This window comes from Glandiceps talaboti, chromosome 20 (assembly GCF_964340395.1).
Source record: "Glandiceps talaboti chromosome 20, keGlaTala1.1, whole genome shotgun sequence".
NCBI lineage: Eukaryota > Metazoa > Hemichordata > Enteropneusta > Spengelidae > Glandiceps > Glandiceps talaboti.
Genome location: NC_135568.1, coordinates 13,564,171 through 13,589,998, shown reverse-complemented (window position 1 = coordinate 13,589,998; position 25,828 = coordinate 13,564,171). Strand labels below are relative to the sequence as shown.

The following is a 25,828-nucleotide window of genomic DNA, read 5'->3' as shown; positions in this document are numbered from 1 at the left end:
GTGATCTCCAGAGCAAAGTTCTGTTCAGTAGCACTGAATGGCTAAAGCACACTATAGGCTTTGCTGAACCAATAAATCTTCAGATTTTTTTTGAAGCAATCCAGGTGGTAGCAGAGAGGAGAAATTTGCTAACACTGCATTATGTTTTCCGACAAGTATACAGAATATGCACTGCTCACATGAAATGGATGCAAGGGGAGGGCCACAGAAGTGGTGATTGTTCTTGCATTTTATTTTCATTTTTAAAGAGAGAGGAAATAACTCATGAACAATAAGTCCATCAATCATGCTTATTTTATTGCTGACAAAAAGTGTTAAAGTCACGATGATCAGAGTCTCAGAAGTGTTGTTTCACAATATTTATCATAACGAGACACCAATGAGAACCTGTCGCTGCGTTGTTGTCTACATCGCATAAGCTTGGTTTAATCTCCCTAATACCTCTCCCCAGGGTTGTAGGCATTAAAGTGTACATATACTGTCCTCGACATATAGATGAACTTTTTTTGATAACAATTTTACCACGTGAGAAGTCAGACCACTTGGTGGCCCTGTCTTCCGCACCTCTTTAATCACAATGATTGTGGTTAGATTGGTGCGGTAACTGAGAAACACTGTAAACGTTGACAACACAAACACGACTTGCATAATTATTGCACACAGCGATCCGATCAATCATGCTGGTGTGAAGCATTTTGATTGCTGTGTAAATGTTTAGATAATGAAGGAATTTTAATTTTTTATGGTGTGATCTCTTCAGTTTCAAATCTAGTAAAATCAAGGTGATAAGTATACAAAATCTTCAAATGGACTTTTCACAGTAGGAGATTATCATTCTCCTCACCGTCATGGTGCATCGTGGACGATGCCATAAACAAGGTCTCCTCACCGTCACGGTACATCGCCGACGATGTCATATATGAGGTCTCCTCTCTGTCACAGTGCATCACAGACAATGCCATAAATGAGGTCTCCTCATTGTCACGGTGCATCCCGGACAATGCCATAAATAAGCCTTAGGTCTCCTCACTGCCACGGTGCATCGTGGACTGTAAATAAGGCCTCCTCATCATCACGGTACATCGCGGACGATGCCATATATGAGGTCTCCTCATCGTCACGGCGATTTTGCACAAAATTTTGCCAATTGAAAAAAAATGCCTACTATGGGTCAATCAATCTCATCTGCATCACCTATCTATTGATCACTGTGGTATTGCGTACTCTAACTTGATGTCTGTATGTAAACAGTTATAAAATCGGTGCAGACGGTTAACTCACTTGTCAACAAATTGTGTATTTGTAGGCCGTTGATGGTTTTATCACTACATTCTTACGCGAGAGTTTAAAATATGATTCAGTTCCAGCTATCCAAATTATAACAACAACATGTCATTTCTCTCTGACAGCATCAAGATTATAAATCATAAAAGTGAATCAAAACATGGTCAACAGGTGTTTCTAAAGTGACACTCAAATGACATTACGCTGACTAGTACATCTTGTGCAAATAAAACATTCAAACTTTTTTTCACGACTGCTCAGTTGAAGGCCAGGCCAACCAAAAACCAGGGCGCTGTTAATAAACACAACACTGCCAACAAGGCGTCTCCCTAACGTCAACTCTCCCTCAGTCGGATTAACTATTTACATAATATCTAACCGAGAGTAAATATTGTGGAGTACAGCCAGCCTAACAAATACCCAGTAATTATACAGGAATATGAATATCGGCATGTCCTTACCAGGTCAACATTAATACAAGACATTCTTGACCAAAAAAAGGTTTATTTGTACAATATCTGCAAATATATATTTATCGATACACAGGCTATCACCATATGTTTCGATACATGTTTTTTTATAATTATATTTTGATTGAAAAGTTTATGGCGAACAGATCTCTTTTCGTTCACAAAAAGTTGAGAAAAGTTTTGTGTGAAAGTCTATGATGAAATAATTTCATATAATTAGTATATTTCTGTATCAATAAACTGAAAACTATTGGAAAGAATCCAAAATTTTTTGCTGACATCTTGCCAGCAGTGCATTACTACAATGACTGTCTTTTACAGTACAGACACTGGAGAAAATTTATCTGAGTTTTCATTAAACAAGTCATAACATATGAGATTGAGAATGAATGTTTATGGATGCTGGATTCACAGTTACTGTATCAAATTTTTCCTCACAGAGTCAAAAAAAATTTTGGGAGCGAATCTCAAATTCTTGCTGATGAGAGAAATCAGCTGCAATAATTTGGGATTTGCTTCCAAATTTTGTTTTGACATTGTGAGTAGGAACTTTCATGTGATATTCTGAACATGTTGTAAAATAATTGCAATAAAATCGGATTTGTACATTTAGGAAAATGTCAGCTTTTGGACCACAAACATTTATTTCCACACAATGGACTACTTTAGATATATTGCTGGATGTACGACTCATTACCAGTAATACACCCTCCTTCATAGCTGAAAAACACATCGGGTGATGGTACCTTCAGTCACCTGAGTACACAAAGACCTATTAAAGCTCACTGAAACAGGTATGAGGGATGAACCCAACGTAAATGTACAATGTATCACGCCACATCAAGATGAAACCAAGGTCACGCGATATCCATCGCAAACATTCACCCCTATCATCCACCGACAATGCAGGTGAAAATTTCCTGACACCGGCCTACTTTGATGACCACTAAGGTAAGAGAGACGCACATGTGATAACACAGGAATGTTGTGCAGTCAGCATATCTTTGCAGAGGAAACGAATCCTACGGTGCTGCCAATAAAATCTGATAATTTTTCTGAATATGATATTTCTTGGTCACTGAAACCCATCTTTGTTGTGAAAAATAATTTCACTGAAGATCCCACAGAACATTTTAAAGAACCAGTTTGATTTAGGATTAAAAAATGTGTATGAAAAACAGCTGTCTACCAAAACTACAGAAAAAGTTGTCCAGAATAGAATAACTTGAGTCCTATATAATCTGCATGGCACCACAGCACTATTGTAAGAACTTAGGATTGAATCATGGGCCTTTAAGGAGAACCTTTGAACGGGTATGATGCATTTAGTACTTGTTTTTCATTTGCAATCATGCCATCACCAGTATGCTGCTGTCAATTCAAGTCAACATGAGGTTCCCTTTGATGATGTAAGTACATAGTAACCATGAAATCTTCAAGTTGTGAGTTTACTTGTGCCTCACTGTATTTTCATGTGTGATGTGTGTTGAATGACGAAAACTCATCTGTGTATTTATATGTGTTGCTTTTGTCAATTTTGTCATATTTAACAATTTGTATATTCATTTGTCTGTTTTTTCCACTCCTCCTCCTCCTCATTCAAACTTAATGGCAGTTGTGAGGTGCAAACCTGCAACCTGCAGATTCAAAGCCTGCCACTCTAACCATTCAACCATTAAGACTCCACAACCAGCAATGTACAGATTCAAAGCCTGCCACTCTAACCATTCAAACATCACAACTCCACAACCAGCAATGTACAGATTCAAAGCCTGCCACTCTAACCATCATGACTCCACAACCTGCAACCTGCAGATTCAAAGCCTGCCACTCTAACCATTCAACCATCCTGACTCCACAACCTGCAACCTGCAGCTTCAAAGCCTGCCACTCTAACCATTCAACCACCATGACTCCACAACCAGCAACCTGTAGATTCCAAGCCAACCACTCTAACCATTCAACCACCATGACTCCACAACCAGCAATGTACAGATTACAAGCCAACCACTCTAACCATTTAACCATTATGACTCCACAACCAGCAATGTACAGATTACATTGAGCCAACCACTCTAACCATTTAACCATTATGACTCTACAACCAGCAACCTGCAGATTCAAAGCCTGCCACTCTAACCATTCAACCACCATGACTCCACAACCAGCAATGTACAGATTACAAGCCATCCACTCTAACCATTCAACCATCACGACTCCACAACCAGCAATGTACAGATTCCAAGCCTGCCACTCTAACCATTCAACCACCATGACTCCACAACCAGCAATGTACAGATTACAAGCCATCCATCCACTCTAACCATTTAACCATCATGACTCCACAACCTGCAACCTGCAGATTCAAAGCCAGGCACCCAATCTACTCGATCCTCACGTGAGGACAGCACAATCAGTACACTGAGAATTAGAGACATACTTAAGCTACCATGATATCCCCACTTATAAACTGGGTCCAGGTGACTTTAAAGATTTACATTCAAGTTAATAAGAGATTTCCATAATGACATGCTTATCTAATTTGTTATGTGATAGATGAGAACGACACTAACCTACAAAGGAAGCTAGACTCTAAATTACTGATTCTGAGGAGCTTATCATTACCTACCCAAACCCTTCCTGCCATTACTGACCACATACACCCATCCACCCGCATACAACTACAAGCCTACGTAATCCATCTTTGCACAAATCTGTAACTTATCAACAAGTTGTCAAGATTTCTTGCCAACTACTTTATGCACTTTGGCCATATCAACAGTACTTAGTACTTGCGGAATGGGCTCACTGGATGTGAACATCTCATTGATTGTCTTTTCCTTAGCCCTGTCAGTTAAAAATGTTAACATCAAAGTCACCTTTGCAATGGAAGTTAATCATCAATTCACTAATCTGATCAACACTTCACAATCATGATGGTGTCGTCTACATCCTCGCTAATGTGATGTCATTTATATCTCAAGCGTTGAGGTGATGTCAATATTTCTACTAGCTAGACTAGGGTGGTGTTAGTGAGTCATCTCTTGCTAAGGTGTCATTTACATTTATAACTAGACAATAGATACCGTATGGTGATATCAACATTTCTACTACCTAGGGTGATGTTACTTATTTCTTGCTATGGTGCAATTCATACCTCTTATAGACGATCGCTCTAGGTGATGTAAATATTTCTACTACTAGGGTGATATTATCATTTCTTGCTGAGGTGCCATTCATACCTCTCATAGACAATCACTCAAGGTGACGTCAATATTCTACTAGCTAAGGTGTCACTTACAAATATCTCCATGAGACTATACCTTAAGGTGATATCAGTATCTCTACTACATGTACATGTAGCTGTGGTGTCACTTATATCGGCAGCTAAGATATGTCAAGTGCATATACAGTGTGCTATGTTATTTATAGTAAAGTTATCGATGATGTCACGACATCATAGGTGTCCCCCACCTGTAAGCACTATCATACGGTGTTCACACAAGTCACCATACAGATGCTGTTGTCACTAACAACTACTAATTTATACACAAAACATAGACTGTCCTGTAACACGTCATTTCTGTAATCTACACAAACATCTAAGGACTGTCTACAGTGTAGACATAGTGGTGGCTGATGGACAGATACATTGTATTACCACACTGAGGGAGGAACTACTACAAAACACAAACACTTGTTGTTCAAACAGTTGCTCTTTTCACTATATAATCTTTCTGTTTTGAAGTTGTCATCCAACTATATCAAATGCTATCTGCAGTGTAGACATAGTAGAGTCTGATGGACTGACAACCAGACGGTTTGTCCTAAGGATGGAACTAAAAAATAGGAACTCCCACATACATGTGTAGCATCACAAACAACTTCTCAGTATATTGACACCCTATCGTAATTATTATTAATCAGCATAATGCCGCAGTTACTGTAATAACGACACAATTGACTTTTGACATCACTAACGTTGTCACTACCTTATCATATACCGATAATTCTTTCCGATTAGGATAACCTCAATAATTAGCATAACGTCACAAATGACACCAGCATATTGTCACTCCCTTCTCACAATTACTCATTGAGATAGCATCGCTATTATTAGCATAGCGTCATGAATGACTTCCAGGTATATTGTCACTATCTTATCATCATTTCCGATTAGCATAACGTCACTGTAATTAGCATAACGTCACATATGACCTGTCAGTACATGTATTGTCACTCCTTTCTCACAATTACTCATTAGCATATCATTACCATAATTAATTAGCATATCAATTGCATCATGAACAGCTTCTCAGTATATTGATACATTATCATAATTTTTTATCAGTATGACATCACTAGTCACTGAAATCATGACTTCCCATTAGTGTGCCAATTTGACTAACACACAGAGTTTCTAGTGACACATCAAGATTTGGTGTTCCCCTATCTCTTACTATGTGGTAATCGACTCGCAAGTAATGCCAGTTTTTATCATTTTGACAGACAAAACAAAATTTGGCTGTCATTTATTAGAAGGGTACACAGCTCCCCATACTAACACTGTCACTACCTTGTCACAATTCTTTCCGCTTTACAAAACATCACTCTACTTAACGACGCCGAATGTCACTTATGCTGTTCTGACCTTATAACTATCCAACACTACCAACAAGAGAGATATCAGAATGTGACAATCCTGTAACTGTTATCAAATTCATGTGAACTTTGTTAACGAAATCCTTTCTGTTATAACCCTATTTATATGGGTCACTGTGTGTCGAGTTTGTGACATTGTGTCACTGTGTCAAACAATAATTGTAGCAGTCTCACAGTTGACGTCAACAGATGACGAAAATGTGACAGTGACAGCGATAACTGTTGTTGTTAATATCACTGATGGATATCTGAGATCCAACAGGTGGCCAAAAAAGTTACATTTCCATCACAAGATTATAGACAGCAGCAATCATTATGTCCACACATACATGCAGGTTATCAGATATAAACCTACAGAGTACTTCTGCCCTTCCCTCCTCATCCCGAAATATTAAATGTACTTTTAACATATCCAATAGATTACCTATGTAGCAATAATACGTGCAGATTATGTACCAGCCACAGTATGTGACAATGAAAAGCAATACTTGCTCCATTAGATTAATTAGCAATGTAATAATGAAGATTAGCATGACATCATTCTCAAATTATGAAATATATATGTACTAAAAATGTTATGAAATGCTAGGTGTAAGGATGATGTAATGAATGTGTCATCAATATACACATCTTATTGGATGATTCACCCGACAAAAACATCCAGATTTCTACAAATTAGTATTCTGAATCACACGCTACAGCCAAGCTTGAAGAAGATGAAAACAACTTTGAATGAATGCAGAGATGAATTAGTTTGTGAATATTTTTCAAATGGAATTACCCAGACACAACGTCGTAACTTGCACAATGTACAAGTACCTCCACAAATTTCTCCCCAGCTAAGTCTATTTGCTCTCTCTAAGTATGAGCAATTATGACTACCTCTTTCAAAGTCTGACAAGAAGAGAGTGATATACATTGAGCTGACAAACAACTCTTCGAGATCGTCTGTATTGATCTGTACAGTAGTACCAGCTAAACTCCTTTTGATTCGGATATCACAGCTGGGGATGATGATGTGCAAGAAACCCTTTCCATTGATAAATGCAATTCTATTTTATAAATTTAACAATATTCGGATTATTCCTCTGTTTGTTGATGAAATAGTTACTACCAAAAATAATTGGCGAGTTTTATGCAACGTCATAATGACACTATTTTAAGAAACTGTAACATTTGAAGTTCTGAACAGTAACATTTAACATCATGTTATAAACACAAGTGTCAACACAAGAGCCATACATACAGAAACATCACCGACTATTTCAGGGGGTAAATTTCATGCATTACCTTTGGGTTTGAGCCAACATATCTCCACAAGTCGCCATGGAAACAAAGTATCGAAAACAACCGTTGACAGTATATACACATGTGCCTTGCAATCTTCCATCTGACTTCACTAAAATTTGCTATCAAACATAAGAGGTGCGGAGAACAAACATGAAGTGTGGACGCCTGGATGGAGAGTAACTGAGATTACTAAATGTATTGTGACTCACTACTTCATGTAAAATACATATGATACATAAACTTAGACTGCATGTCTATTAGCTGAGGTACTTTCGCAATCATCAGAGATCAATTGGGAGTTGTTTCCAATCACACAGAATCACGACGTCCACAGTTCACTAGCCCTGAAGGTACTAAAAATGTAGGTGTATACTTAATCTAAATGCTGTATTTTGATGACGAGAGTGTTGACCTTTGCTGAAAGTTACATCTTGAAGTCAGTCTTCGTTTCTCAATGTTCTAATCTTTCTAGTTTCTTTCAGTGCAGAAATACATCGTCCATCCATATGAGGGTGCATATATACAATGTATGTGTGTACGTGTATGTATGTACAAATGTACCGGTATGTATGTATGTATGTATGTGTATGTACATTGTATGTGTTTGTCTGTCTGTCAGTCTGTATGTGCATATGTAAGTATGTATGTATGTACAATGTATGTACATACGTCTATGCATGCATGCCCGCACGCACGCACATACATACATATGTATGTATGTATGTATGTATGTAAGTACGCATGTGCATGCATGCAGGCACATACGTACGTACGTACATGTGTATGTATGCATGCAGAATACTACTTTTTGTATCATCTATGTATGTACATTGTACATGTACGGTACTGGTACATGTGATGGAATGACCTGATCTGACCTGATCTACAATGTACTCATTTGAATCAAAACAAATCAATTGGACTGGAAAAAATATGTAGCAGAATGGTCTGAAGACATTCAACATAGTCTCGCCTTCTACATACTAATTGTATAGTTCTAAATGTATACACAGTTCATGAGAACTGACAGACTGCATACAACTATTATAAAATCACTGTATACATGTAATGTAGACTTTTCACAAATATAACTTTCAAGTCACATCTAGTCTGCCATCACTACATGCTCTTTACGTCTCACATTGAATATCATTACAATCACACTTTCTCAATTGTTCACCCCAATATTTCACAAATCAATTATTCTCCACCTTTCATCCTCTCAGCTTATATATTTACAGTTCTTTGAGTTGTCACCTTTGTAACGCTTGTCTGGTTTCAGTCGCCAGTAATGTAAATTCTCACTTTTTCAGGAAATTACACGAGTAATTACGTATGCAGGGCATGCTCCTTTGATCTGTAGTCGGGCATTTATCGTCAATTCTACATTTTTCTGACGTGGAATAGATTCAAACGTCATCAATGTTACATACACTTCATTCTAAGTAGTATTTTGAACCCTTAATGTTAAAAGTGAATTTAAAGTATGAGTTAGGGAGTCAGAACTAGCATCGGGGTTGGAATATGAATATGGTTAGACCCTCTAGCTTACATGTATATGTACATCCAATTTGTACCATGATATCTGATTACACTTTTACAACTTTTTTTAGGACCTGTTTTATTAATCAACTTTTTTTTTTTTCTCAACATGTTTATTTTACTGATATGTGAACTCAACTAATTTGAGCATTTTATTTTGGTCACGTTTTTGTTTTGAAATAAACTATGTATTAATATTCCTAAATAGGTGAAACACAATCCTCTCAGGCTGATAAAATAACCATAAATATGAAAATAATACAAAGCAGATTATTAAATATAATAATAAAGGCGGCCTAAATATATGTCACTGTATGATATCCTCACAAAGGTTTTGAATTAGTAGAATTACCGTTATTAATTTTGGTTGTCTGCTTCAACATTAATCGAAAGCCAATCATACTGTACTTTAAGCTTGTTACAGTTATTCTAAAAATAGAAGTTTGTCATTATTGTTAATTTTGAAGTAATTACTGCTGGTAGGTAAATTTATATCAATATCAATGATTGGCGAATATGAACAATGCACTGAAATGATCTGACTCAAGTTTGATAATAACAGCAATACATTGAGAGATCAGGAAGGCTTGATAAAACTTATAATATTAATAATGATGTCAGTGTTTATATAGAACACTTCAACACTGTCCTCACTGCACTTTACAATTATTACCCCTGGCATGGACCTATATTAGCACAATGGCCCTTTATATGTCTTCAAGTCCATAGGAGTACACAATTACAGCCTATATTAGTGCACAGGATTAAAAACATTGAATTGCGACCTCTATCCTAACAGGTCCCCAAATTATACAGCTGCAATGACTGGGGTGTTAACTTGGTTCAAATGTTACCAGGCTAGCCAGTGCAAATGTAGGTGTTATCATTTGGTGCAGGTGTACACTACCATTCCAGGTGACAAATACTGTTGAGATGTATTACTATTAGTTAGTACCAGTCAGGTGTCAATAACATACTGAGCCTATGTTAGCACTGAGCTAGTGTGATGCTACTCAATCAGAAAGAGATTATGAACTGTATTGTATGCCTGGCGTAGCTATTAACCCTTCCACTGTTCCAGTTGACGCATGCTACTCAGATGTATGATGCCCTGTCAGAAAGTGATTTCTTCAGCTACTATTATACATGACTGTGTGTCGCTGATATAGGGATCATTAACCCTTCCAGTTGATAATGAGAGGTTAGTACCAGTCCAGTGTCAGCAATGTGCTTGTCTGGTGTTAACATAGGACTGGTACAGGCATTACCCCTTCCAGTTGCTAACACATGTATGCTGATGAGGGCTCAGGTGTTAGTGTCAACCTAGTGTTAGCACTGAGCTAGCCTGGTGTTAACATATAGAACTGGTGCAGACATTACCCCTTCATGTTGCTAACACATGCTGATGACAGCTCAAGTGTGAATTAGTACCAGCACAGTGTTGGCATAGTACATGTATGAAAGCTACAGACATTCGTGCCACGCTATCAACCAGCACTCATTAAGATACAGGGCTTAACAACATGACAATATCTTACAGTCTAAGTGTTGGCACTAAGCTAGCCTGGTGTTAACATAAAACTGATGCAGACATTAACCCTTCCTGTTGCTAACACATGCTGATGAGGGCAGGGATCAGGTGCTAGTACCAGCCTGGTGTTAGCACTGAACTAACCAGTGTTAACATATACATGTAGGGTTGGTACAGGCACTGACCTTTCCAGTTGCTGACACATACTGGTGACAGCGTGAGATGTTAGTGAAGCACAGTGTTAGCAATGAGATGTAGTCAGATGTTTGCCACAGATTAAAAAGGCAAATCTTTAAGTTATCCCCTCAATGCTAGAGAAAATTAATAAGCAACTTCTATCACGTTCCTTTTCAATTCAGAATAAAAACACTTATCCTGTTATATTATATTATAGTGACCAACACAATCAAAATTTTACAACACTTCTCGTCACTTCCATACAATTAGTAATTCTCTCTGTTTGTCATTTTATCACCTAGGCAACCATTTCTAACCATATATTATAGTATCCCATCATCTGTATGATGACATCAATGCATGTTAAAATCAAAATGCCAGACTTTGTTTATATTGCAGGTGTAACCATGGAAACAATCGAACGTCTCAAAGTTTAATCTAATAAACCATACACACTTAGGGTAATATCTTCTAGGTAAAATTGGATATGGTCTACAAATTTACTGTAAAAGTACTGTAAATGTCAAATTTTTAAAATGTTGTCTATCTCAAAAGGTATATTAAGGTAATATATATAAATATAAATATAATATATAATACATATATAATGCGTGTACATGTATATATATATCTATATATCCTTTAACTTTATCAATTAAATTCTACATAAAAATTTGAACTAGTCAAAGTAAATATTTGAATGTGTGTGTGTGTAATGGAAAATTCAGTTTCAACCAATGTCACGGTGACACCCATACATACATGTATATGCATATGGTAGCAACAATCTAATCTGAATTTTTTTTTCGAAATCTTGTGGAATTTGCAAAGATAATAGGTGTTACTTCACCTGAAAATGTAACCCACATGTAGTCTACAGTACACGTAGGTCATTACACTATAATATCTATATGAATTGTGAGATGTCCTGTGTTGGTCAGACTAACAGTAATACACCATTGACACTATTTATATATAAATCATCGCTAATTTCCCTCGAGATGTCTTCACAAACACCTGACTGAGATGAAACCACTGAAACTTGACAAGTCTTCTACTACACGAAAACAAACACTGTGTTTTTCATCTCCAAATATTTAAAAATCTGTCAATTACGAGGTCATTTAAGGTCATGCCCTTTCACACAGATTCAACCCATTAGGGTCATGACCTTTCACACAGATTCACCCAACCAGTGATTACATGTACATAATGTCTTGCATATTTTTCTCCTGGCACATTACACATGATCTGATATTCCTCTCAGTATGTCAATCAGAGGTCATTTAAGGTCATAACCTTTGACCCAGATTCAACCAATCTGTGATTAGGGCTAGGTATACAGTTTTGTATAATTTTCTCGAGATAATTTATAGATGATCTAATATTGATTTTAACATGTCAAAGCAAGTGATGTGTTCCTTCAAAATTAATATGAACAAAGCAATATATCAATATTACTATTACGAGTAATAATTTTTCAAAAATACAAAGCAGAAGTATGATTAATGTGTTTCTATATCTATAATTTAGAATTTCACTTGGCATACAAAATGGCTGCTTCAGGCATTGATTGCAAAAAAATGATCGCAGGCATTGATTGGAATTCTAGCAGACACACACGCATACACACAGCAGTGATTGAATGCACAGTTTAATCATGATAATCACATTCTTATAAGGCAGATAATTTACGTCACAGTTGGCAACACAGTAAAGATACACAGATAGCAGACAATGTCGCTTCCACTATAACAGTATAGATAGACAGATAGTAGTCAATGATGCCACTATAATAGTATAGACAGATAGATAGCAGTCAATGATGCCTCTATAACAGTATAGATAGACAGATAGCAGACAATGATGCCACTATAACAGTATAGACAGACAGATAGCAGTCAATGACACTTCCACTATAACCAGTATAGATAGACAGAAAGCAGCCAATGATGTTTCCACTATAACCAGTATAGACAGACAGATAGCAGACAATGTCGCTTCCACTATAACAGTATAGACAGACAGATAGCAGTCAATGACGCTTCCACTATAACAGTATAGACAGACAGATAGCAGACAATGTCGCTTCCACTATAACAGTATAGACAGACAGATAGCAGACAATGTCGCTTCCACTATAACAGTATAGACAGACAGATAGCAGTCAATGTCGCTTCCACTATAACAGTATAGACAGACAGATAGCAGTCAATGACGCTTCCACTATAACAGTATAGACAGACAGATAGCAGTCAATGTCGCTTCCACTATAACAGTATAGACAGACAGATAGCAGTCAATGACGCTTCCATTATAACAGTATAGACAGACAGATAGCAGTCAATGATGCCACTATAACAGTATAGACAGACAGATAGCAGTCAATGATGCCACTATAACAGTATAGACAGATAGATAGCAGTCAATGACGCTTCCACTATAACAGTATAGATAGACAGATAGCAGTCAATGACGCTTCCACTATAACAGTATAGACAGACAGATAGCAGTCAATGACGCTTCTACTATAACAGTATAGACAGACAGATAGCAGTCAATGACGCTTCCACTATAACAGTATAGATAGACAGATAGCAGTCAATGACGCTTCCACTATAACAGTATAGACAGACAGATAGCAGTCAATGATGCTTCCACTATAACAGTATAGACAGATAGATAGCAGTCAATGACGCTTCCACTATAACAGTATAGATAGACAGATAGCAGACAATGACGCTTCCACTATAACAGTATAGATAGATAGATAGCAGTCAATGACGCTTCCACTATAACAGTATAGACAGACAGATAGCAGTCAATGATGCTTCCACTATGACTCTACTGCTAACACAATACTTATCCAAAAACCATGGGATTCATACATTGGGCTTTAACGATGATAATTATCAAATTCTCTCTCCAGTGCCTAAACACATCACTGTGGATAACAAAATAACCCACTAAGATTTAATAACTGTACTTTTTGTATGTCTACGATGGTAGCCATAGCAACAGATCTGGGAACTCACATGTGTCTAAGAGACCTTCACTGACCTTTCCCCTGTAGAAAAGAAAATTGAATTCAGTGCAAAGACCTTCAGTAGAGGAAGTGGTCTGCATTGTAATGACCTCTAGATCTGACATTCATCTATATACAAGCTGACTTCAGTGCAATGACATTCCAGCAGTAGCTTTGTGGTTTTGATTGTAGGTTGTCTACTTAAGACTGGGTGCTATGTATGTAAATGGTATATCATCATCATCATCATCATCATCATCATCATCATAAAAATTTATATATCGCCAAATTCAAAAAAGTCAAATTGTTCAAAGGCGCTAGATGGTGTTCAGTTTACACAGAATGCTCGCATAAACATATGATGTTTCAGTCGTTTTTTGAAGATTTCCAGGCTTGTGGACTGGCATATATCCTGTGGTAGGTCATTCCAAAGCTTTGGAGCACAGATTGTAAAGGCGTGACCACCATAGGTTTTATTGTTAAATGTACGCTGGACTAACAGCGTACTAACAGGCTTTTTTTAGTAGTCAGAGGTGGGGGGTAGTTACACAAAGAGCATTGTCATCTTTCATTACAAATGTAATCTCATTGTATCTGTCTATTATCAAACCAACAAGACATTGCGTAATGACATTGACAGTCCTTCTAAACAATACAACGGCTGCTAATGGTATCTTTTGCTGTATTTCTTAAGACCCTTGCATTTTAGAAGAAAACATGTCATTTCTTAAACCACCTGTATGATTTTTTTTTCCTGACGTTAATGACACTCCTTGAGAAACATATTTTTGTTATTTCGTTTTCTGACAGCCTGAACAATCAATTGAAAGGTCTTAAAGTGGCCACATGGATGAGGATTGGATATTTATTTTTATTTTTTTTAATTTACAAAGCAACTTTATCATGGCGTCCTACTTGAAAAAAATTTGAAGCAACATATGCCAAGTCCTTCTCTATAACTAAAGTCAATAAATTGCAAATTAGTAAATGTGTAAAAATCTTTGGTGTGCCCGTAAGTACCATAACAAACTTTTTAAACATTTTTTTTTAGCTATTAGCAATTTATTGAGTTACAAAAACAGACTTTGTCAATGTTGTTTCACATTGATTTTTCAAGTAGGAAGCCATGATAAAATTGTTTATAAATTAAAAATCCAAAATAAATACCCACTCCTCATCCATATCACTTTAAATAACACAAGACAGAAAATTGAAAAATGCATTATCCTTGTAACTACTGAATCCTTTTGCAGTATGTGTCTAGTACGTATGATTAGTATGTGACACCCCCAGGAACAGCCCATTTGCTGCTGCTCGTTAGTCGTTACCTTGGAAACTGTAATTTTTAACAATATGTTAGCAGATCAAAAGTACCGTATCATCAATAATAAATTGAAATTTTAATTTTTGATACCTAGGAAATGTTTGCAAAATGCTTTTTCCCATTACAGCATTGTGGCTTTAAACATAGTATTGCATGTGTAAGAGATATTTCATTTGATCCAAGATAGATATAATTATTAATATAAAGCTAGTACAAAAAGATGACATCTTAACTTCAGCAGAGAGAATTACACTCGGATTACCACTATACTATCAACTCATAATTAAAGCCTTTTTACTTCATCCCCCACACATCAAACCTCAATGTTCGCAGAATCAATTTTATTTTAATCAATTTTTTACCTGAACAAAATGAGTTGAAAGCTTTCCTTTATATTATTTCTCCTGTCAACAGGAGCCATTACTGTAATTATAAACCATTCACAGCTAATATTTCTCCATCAGAAAGCTTTTATATCGTCAACGACTAATAGTTATAATTGAGTTATTCTAATATGAACCATAAATATCAGATATAATAAGGTTTTGTATTTTCATGCAATCACTGACGCATTGCTACTATTTCTCACTTAAAGGGGGCACACCCTGAATTTACATTTTTGGGTGAGATTTATGCTGCGTATTTAAAAGTCACTCATAGTATTCTACTTACTGAAGCATACGTAACCATCACTTGCAATTATCTGAACTCAAACCTGGTATCAAGATATAACATACAAACGATCTGATGATGTAATTTTACATACGTATCAAAAATTGTCGAGGAATCCATACTAGGCAATCAACTCTTCTAAGAATGCCAGAAGACAATTGTAATGTCATAGAAGACAGGCATAACATTATACTAGAATAGTTAAATCGAGATTTTATGAACATATTTTCACTTGCGTGAAAAGGTTTATAAACTCAGCTTGTGCCACTTTAACACTGAAACTGGGTTACATTTCAACCAACATAATTATATTTTTTATGATTTCATCCCGTCAATAAAACTTTATATGTACATGTAACATTCTAAGATGTATTTAATCTATGTGTATATAAAGAATGGATACTGTAGAATGGAAACTGAATAGTCAAGTTATGTACATACAATATGTACATCTGTAAAAAAAGTGTGTTATATTTGGGGTATTTTCACGCATGCTTGCAATTCTGTCTGCGGCTTCACTTGCAAATGAAAGTGCACCAGAAAACATCACAAGCATGAGCACAAAATGCCCCTGAATACGCTACATTTGCACTTGTATGTCATGGGGTTCTGTTATTATTACATGTTAATCCGAAACAGCAAATATCCTTGGAAATCATACTGTGCGACCACGCGTTCTCGTGTAAAACGAACGATCGAATGCTCATTGCATATCATATATGTACATACATGAATGCAGTAATGTTTTCGGTGTTGCACGGCAGTGGAAATACCACTAGTATGCACATGCACCAGTGCAAGTAATCTCTGGTACATTATTAATTATTCTTATTTACATTGAAATTAAAGAAAAGATACTTTTTACATCACTAAAACAACCCCTGCCACTGGGAGAATAGCATGGCACTAATAGAGAATGTGATAAACAAAGTACAGGGAACAGGTGTCACTGTTTACCAGGATTGAGGAGAATGGAATTACGTTTGTAATTTGAAATGTGGCAGACAAGAAAATCAAGACAGTTGTAAGCCTTCTTTAATGAAATGAACAGACAGGGCGTATCCACAATCTATAGTTTGACATGTCTTGAATCATAGACCGTACACGGAAGTAGGGTCTATGCTTGAATACAAAACATATATACCTCCACATTGGTGTTTAAACAGCTTACAAGGCTTGAATATAGCAAATAGGCATTGTACTATGACGTCAAATTTAGCCAAGTGTACTACTACAATGTATTTCAGCTATAATTTTCTATTGATTTCCATTGATAAACTACATGTACCATCTTATAAGTTTGGTAGTCTAGATACAATATTTGGTAGTCTATGTGTCCTGGACTACTATGATGTTTGGTAGTCTATGTGTCCTGGACTACTATGATGTTTAGTAGTCTATGTGTCCTGGGCTTTGCTAATTTGGTAGTCTACATACAATAGTCTACATACTATGTAATTATTTATTACATAGCCTGTAATCTTTGTCATCTTGGATCGATGTGAAGCAAAATTTCTTGGACTGATCGGCCTCTTTTTATTATATATTATTTTAAAAGAGATTCTATTTTCATTTACTGAATTGAGAATATGCAATAAAACTAAAACGCTATATATGAACATAATATTTTACTTGCCTTTGTTCGTGATATCATTTTCAATTGAAGGGTATCAAAATGAAGATTGCGAATCTCAAAGTAAAAATGCACTGATCAAAGATTCATAAAATGGCCACATAATCTTTCTTGTGTGTTGGTAATAAAATATACCAGTATAAATTACAATGTAAACACACATAGATTTTAACTAAACTGGAATTATACCAGTCTGAACATGTTGGCAGATAGAGTCTATACATAAACATAGTATTTAATCTGACATTTTTAATGGTCCCAAGTGAATTTCCAACTTCAGAAAAATCAAAATGTAGATAGAAAATTTGATACATGTATGAAGTTCAAATATATCTTGGAAGCAAATCCAAATTTTCAGCAGCATCAGGAGACGTCTGCAAAAATTTGGGATTGCTTCCAAGAAATATTTGGACTCTGTGAGTGTAAATGTCATTACTACAGTAAGTATGAACCCAGCGTTCATGAACATTCATTCTCATAAATTTGATACGATTCTCAAGGCGAAAATACAACTATCAAATTTTAAGTGATCGAAGACCGAACATTTATTACAAAAAATATTTTTTCTGTTTCAGTAATGAAATACACAATGTACAGAAACATGTACAATTCCAAAGCATTTGTAGTAGGAAGTCTGATAGTTAGTAAACATAATATTTTAAGTCTTTTTACTGGATTAAACTTTCAATGAATCTTCTCTCATTTAGTAAAATACAGTATTCATTTCAACCTGCTCAAAGACAAAAAAATGGCCACAAATTATTTCTTCTTGTTTTGGTAATGAATACACAAATATACATCCATGTAGGAATTTCAAGGTCATGAACTGGGCTACGTCAACACTCCCCATGACCTGCCAGGTGTATTCTCACTTGAAGTTATTGTTTATTTCACTGTCAGTTTCTTATAATATCAGAGCTCTATTTCCTGTATTCCTAAATATCATAGTCTGCCATATATTCTAGAAGATACAAATCCATATAAACTATTAACTGATTCTCTAGGGTTGCAGGTAATAAATACAACTCTCAGAACACAACAGCGATGAGTACTATTAGATGTTATTCCCCCAATATTTTTTTTCGTTCAGCCAATGAAAATACGAGTGATACAAGGAGGCTTTGTCACTACGAGTCGATAGACAAGTAGTGACAACCCTTTGGTCACGAGTATTTTCCGGCTGAATGAAGAAAAATATGAGAATAACATAATTATACCAGCTGCAGTAATATCAAGCAACAGTAGAGAAAGTAGGGGTAATTTTGAACATTGTTGTGACATAGACGCACGTTGTCGTGACGTAGAACGACCAGCGTATACATTCCATATTTTTTATTGAACCTGGCTCACACATGGTATAATGCACAATATATCATTTTTTCTGACAATGCAATTTTTAGTGATAACCTGTCCTGGATGTCTGCTACTTACTAAAATATGACATTTCAAAAATTAAGATTTTTTCTTAACTCTATGCAAAGTTACAAAGAAACTTTTTAATTGTCAGGCACGCATATCCAAAAGTCAGAGAAGGAATTTGCAGAGAGAATGTTCTAACGACAAAATTCAGTTTCTTTAAATTATTGTCAGAAATACTGTGACAGCTTATTTATACAAGGACAATTTTTTTATTAGTTGTAATAAAATAAAACAATTTCAGGAAATTTTATGCAGACTGTATTAAAAAACAAAATTTCAAAGAACACAAAAATTTTCATAAATTTAATGTTATAATGAAATAATTATATGGCATACTCAAATAGACTATCAATAACAGGTGAAATTTTTCCATTTGCCAGAATCAAATAAAGAACCAGTCTCAGAAATTCTAACATAAATTTTGATCAAGAAAAAACGTTTTTCCTGTATTTTGTGTGAAATTATAAAGAAATCATCAAAAAAATTAAGTTTATTGATCAAGGTGAATATTTCGATTTGTTGAAATCAAATAAGTGATTTTAGGAATTTTTATGTCAGGCTGTGGTATTGATTACCTATAGCCCAGCTGTTCATGTGTATAGCATCGATATCAATTACTCGGCTACAATTTGTGTGTAAATAACTAAATGAATCGATGCCGATAGCAGAGGATTGAAAAAGTATACCGAATTATTTTCCCTTAATACATTCGTTCCTGTCACACCTTCCACTGTGTTGATGTTTATACGACCGCCACACATATAATAGAAAACCCTGAACGGGTCAATATTGGTTTTGATGACCTATAAAGGGCACTGACATTGTTATTCGATGACTTCTTTTTTTCCCATTCTATCGTTTATTTGGTCGCCATTCAATGCACACTGACAGACAGACTGATAAATCACAGACTGGCTCATCATTGAATCCCGATAAACCACACTTGGGCAGAAAACGACATCGGATGCCTGACATCACCAGTCAAAATTAATACAAGATTTCTATCTCAGATTTCTAAATATTGAGTTCATTCAGTAATGGAAAGTATCCACCCGCCATTTTATTACTAACAATCCCATGGCAACAACTTAACTGTCATATGGTAGGTACATTAAAAGCTAGGTGACCTAAAACGTGTAAATTTCATAACATGTGCTGGCATTCTTACAGCCGTGTGAAATGGACACAAAAATAAACCAATAGGATGCAATCAGACCACAGTTTTCATTTTCTATTTCTGTGTTACCTACAAAACATTGTGGTACACGTATGTTTCAGTCATATTAGTGAATCATACATCTGATGACAAATTTGTAAAAACCAAACCACTTTCACATCAACCAATTTATAGATTTCATAATATGGCAACAGTACAAACTTTAATATATAGCATAGTGACACCTTGACACATGGCCGTGTACATATTTGAATACAGTTCACTTGTATAGAGGTGTGTCTTTGACATTCAAACGACCATTAGTACTGGCAAATATATGTACACATGACAAGTCTCTCAGGTGAGTTACAATACAATACACAGACAACCGGTCACTTAACATAACAACCATACCTTCTGGAAATACTGAGGTAGTGTTGGCACATTGGGTCGCTGTCACTCCGGCAAAGCTGTATTCCATGAATACTGCTACGGGTGTGTACAGGATGTCTGATACATCGTGAACACACTTTCACTTTCAAAGGCACAAAATAACATTAGTTTGATATCCATAAATGGCTTGGAACACTGTAATGAACCTAAGCCGGTAAGATTCCGTGCACGTCACATCGTGGTATATTACATTCTAACATCCACACGTAAGACCTCAATGTATAGAAAATCCAGTATAATATACCGGCAGCTATATTCACAATACATTGAATACCTTGACTCATGAATGATTGGACACTGCCCTTATTGTTATGTTAATGAATAACTAATTAGCATATTCATGAGGTGAGATCTCCCATTCACTTTCACAAACTGTTTACCTGTCAATGTGATCAGAAAACAAAGACTTGTAAGTGTCTGAAACAATTATTGATGCCACTCTCTGAAAACACAAATCTAGCTTATGTAAAAACAAACATTTTTTTACTCCATACAGTACAGAATTTCATATTTTTAAAAATAAATATCGCACAAAATTTGCAATGGTATTCTGACTCTAAATATGACATTCTTTATTACACAACTGTATTTCCATTATAATAATTATGAAACAAATATATATCTAATTATAATATTTATTAGTTTTACACTGTGTTTTCGCCGTTATTACAACAATGTAACTAATTATTAATGTTGTTTTTTTTTCAACTGTGGCATAATTGGTATTCCAAGTGTTTTATAACCATGTCAAAATTCTGACACCGCAAAAAATGACATGCAGTTGTTTTTTTCCATCTGTTGTGGGTTTAAATTTCTATACAAGCTCATGCTACTTAAATTGACAATTTGGGGTAGTTTATTTTCATGCATACTAAAAGGTTCTAGTAGTATTTCAAATCTTTACTATGGGGTTTTGGGGACCGAGGTTGTACAACGGAAGAGCCCGACTTTAGGAGGGCCCATAAGCTGTACCACCGATGTCCGCAAAACCAATATCTGTAAAGGTTTTATCATATACCCCATGTAATGTTAGGGACACATCATTTGAATCATATAATCACATAAATTGGCACTAAATTAGTTAAAATAGTGAATAAATTAACAAAGCCAACTCACTTCATGAAGGGATATCGATAAGCACAACACTTGCCATATTTGGGCATAGTGTGACGGGCCATGATATGGAAAATTATTGCCTGTATTCGATGAGCGTGCTCTCCATTGAAGTGCATTGGAATCGATACTGGGTATATGATAATACTTACTAAAACATACCTAGGTAACAATCACTAAACTTGCTATTGACAGCATTCAAATCTGGTATTCAGCCATAATCAATGAACTCTACAAAAGTTTGAGGAAACCCTGTTATGCAATCAAGTATACTAACAATATGAAATCCACTGAAGATGTGCATGGTGCAATCAACGTTTTATGTAAATTTAATTATAAATTACTCTTAGCAATAAAGCATACAAAATCAGCTGTGCCACTTTCATTTTGTAAACATAGGGACACTTTCTACTACTCTAAAAAAAATTCTTTTAAAACCCAAGTGCATGTTTTTAACATGCACTATCAGAATGAATTTATTTTTTTTTTTTTAGAAAAGATACCTTTAGTAATGTTTCATTCACACTCACAGACACAGGTGTCTAATACATGTAACACTAATCAGCTTAAAGAATAAACTTCCACTAAGATTAGTTTATACCTAATTCTATCATGACTTCATTATTGAAACTTCTTTTCTCAAAACGTTTTACTCCAACTCAAACTTGAGACCTATACTTCAATTTCTGCTGATGTCTTCTGAGCATACATGTACAACCACATTTTATAACTATTTCTACATTTCTGTTATGGTCTATAATTTATTCTTCTCTCTATGTGATGCATTATTTGCAGAGAAATAATAGAAATATGTATAGACTTTGAGTTTGAAAATCTACTGGTACCCAGTAATACTTAACAACCTGCTCATTAAAAGTACATGTATATGAATATGGACATAAATGTGTATTTCTGTAGCATTTATAATATTTACATCACTCCCACTTCTCTATATAACAATGAATATAATATACACAATGCCATCATGAATCAACAATACTGGATACTTTTCAAACCACATGTATGCATTAAAATCTTTAACTCAATTAGTGATCTACACGAACCACAGTTTAGTTCTTATACATTATCGTTACCATTTACACCTGCACTCAGTGTTTAGTTAGAAACTACGTTGGCATCCCAGACTACACGAACCACTGCAAATTGAATTTGGTGGTCTAAAAGCAAACATCAGTGGGCTCCAAGTCGACAACTGCTAAAATCAAAATATGTAAAATTATATAGGATCACATACTGTCATCTCATCAATTTGTAATTTGTATGAGCTGTTACAAACAGATTTATCTGTACACTGAGAATTTGTACTCACAGAGTTACACAATTTCTTGAAAGTGAACAACAAATTTTCATTCTCAACAGGTTCATCCATAATTACAGACTGGAATATTTTATCATAGTGATCATTAATATCAGTGGTCTGTGCATCTGTGACACTTCACAAGCTGTTTTAACAGACAGATTTTAACAATAAACTAACAATAACATTGATAGCATGACACTGACAGAGTGAATGATGTCATTGTGAGTTTACCTGTGTGTCAAAGGTCAGGTTGAAGTCTATCAAACATCATATCCTGATTTGATACATGACACTACAGCAACATTTATTAGTATTTCTGAAAAATATTGACCAATAATTCAAAATATTAATTTTGTCAACTTACAGATGTGGCATTCTTCAATTTCATCCAAATCCATGAGTTTTTTCACAGCCTACATGGTGTAACATTTGTCTAAATTATTTTATTCTTTCGATGTTCAGTAACTATTGAATCTGTGGGATTGTTATTTATTCTAAGTTAAATATTGTACCCACTCAAAAGCACTCAAGTGTCTCTAAATATTTCACCTTCATTACTGTTAACATAGTTACACAACTCGACCATGACTCCATACATCATGAATATTCATTAGTATGGTGCAGCTGACATATTTGCATGACAATAGAACCCATTTTCAAACTGACAAGGTGTTCTAACAAACAAAGATAGTTATTTAGAAGAAAAATGTTTGAAGTTTTAGATAATTTTGACATCTTGTAATATATCTAAATGCTTTGCAATATTTTATTTAAACACATAACACTACCTATGTTAATTCCCGGAGTTGACTTGCCTGGCTGGTCAAGACCATATGCCTTCAACATGCACAAAATAATGAAATGCAAATATAAACATTACCCAGGGTCCTCCTTGTGCGTCTCGTGTAATTTTGATGTTTTTTTGTAGATTTTCACAATATTTCTCTCTCAAATCAGACAAAAAACTTTAAATACAATAATTAAATTATCTTGTAGTCTTTGCAGGAACAAAATATGAACAGAAATGATATAATTGTTGAATACTTTTCAAGAAATGTAGCACTTCAAACTACTCACTGTACCATAATTTTCTATTCTGTTATACATATACTGAGTGCACCCTCCTTTACAGTACTCTGGTTTTTCTGCAGTACGCATAAATCTTTCGCCTTTTACTAAAGATTTCCGTGCAGAGGAACAACTAATGAGTTTATAACTAATTTTTGAAGACCCCACTTTAGTGGGGCGATAATAAAATTAAAGATCAGAAAACATCCTAAAATCTCACATGCCTATAGTTAACATGAAGCTAAAGTTGTTTTTTGACTGGTTGCTTCCACAGGTGGTACTAATGGCCAACTCTGGTAGTGAAGTACAGCCAATGCTGCAACTGAAGACCCCAGGTGGCATCAGGTAATACCCCATTTCAGTTTTACAGTTTTTGAGTTATGCAGTAAATATTTATTTTTAACTACAAATATGGCTGTCATTCAATCAAATTGGCCAATATCAAAAAACAAATTGACATGCACGTGTCACCTTTGTATCAGGTTTGAAAGAAACCATATGTTGTATGTCTGAGAAATGACGCTTTATGGACGGATGGACGAACAGAGCTCATTGTAAAAAAAAAAAAAACTATTTAATACACTAAATAAAATAGTTGCAAAACACATCCCAAGAGCAGCACATATTTATACAATGTACATACAGTAAATCAGGGGGAGAGCTAAACTTCTTGCGAGTTCGTACAAATTAACTGATGATATGATTTAATTCCAAATGATTTGAACACTTTAGTATCATTGTAACGCCCCAAATTCTGATGAACCAAATTTGCTCAGGGTGAATTTATAGCTAAAATGATGTATGCTTGGTCTTTCACTCATGTGACATTAACATATTTTAACCCTAGACTAACCATAACAACAGAGACACAATAAACAGCAGGATCCTTTCCCCAATCACATTGAACACTGATAAGCAATGCTTTTATTTCACAGTGCAGTAAAAACAGACTTCTAATGAAAACATTACACATGGACTTGATGATTTTAATGGCTTTAATTGTTATTTTCTAATTGATAATCAACATATCAACTTGACTACTTCTACACCCCCATTGTGCACGACACCTATTTATTTATTTCCTTTTTTGACTTTACGTTGTTTTCACACAAACACACACACACACATACATACACAGACAGACACTTTGCCATGCCTATAGCACTACTGAACCTTATCAGTTCAGTTGTGCTGAAAATTATATAGTTTTCCATGGCAAGCATCAGAAGGTATACCAGCATGGATCTCTTTGTGTCAAAGATTATGTTATAAATTATCTTTTTAGATCTCATTATTATTAACTTTTAACTTTTTTTACATTTCAGTCTTTTAATTGTCATTCTGTGTCTTTGTATTTTTATCCCGTTTCATATCATGTTTATACTTGTGTATATGTACCTTTTAAAATAATTGTATACTTTTGTTCAGCGCATCGAGATTGTTTTAATGTTATGCGCTCTATAAGAAATAAAATATTATCAAATGAGGTAGACAAAGTTTCTTTTGTTGCATGGGGTTACCATTGATAAATACCTGACTTGGAAATACCATATTAAGGTGACAAAAAAATATTAAGAAAAAGTATGGTATTCTATTTCAATTGCGACACTTTGTACTTAGACGCATTTTACTCTTACTGTACAAAGCATTTATTCAGCCCAAGATCACCTATGGTTTGGAAGTCTGGG

At 35.2% G+C, this 25,828-nt stretch overlaps 1 protein-coding gene and 1 non-coding gene across 2 annotated transcripts in view; one reads left to right on the top strand and one right to left on the bottom strand.

Annotated features, from left to right (window-relative positions):
• Window positions 1-20,710, bottom strand: part of LOC144450471 (trafficking kinesin-binding protein 1-like) — a 60,543-nt gene extending 39,833 nt beyond the window's left edge. The window contains exon 1 of the mRNA XM_078141087.1: window positions 20,600-20,710. Coding sequence (XP_077997213.1) covers window positions 20,600-20,666 — 67 coding nt within the window. The 5' untranslated portion in view covers window positions 20,667-20,710. The remainder of the gene's footprint in view (window positions 1-20,599) is intronic.
• Window positions 20,711-24,203: 3,493 nt separating this feature from the next.
• Window positions 24,204-24,320, top strand: LOC144451079 (U5 spliceosomal RNA). The gene has a single exon (XR_013482275.1). It is a non-coding gene; the product is annotated as a U5 spliceosomal RNA (small nuclear RNA).
• The last annotated feature ends 1,508 nt before the right edge of the window (window positions 24,321-25,828 follow it).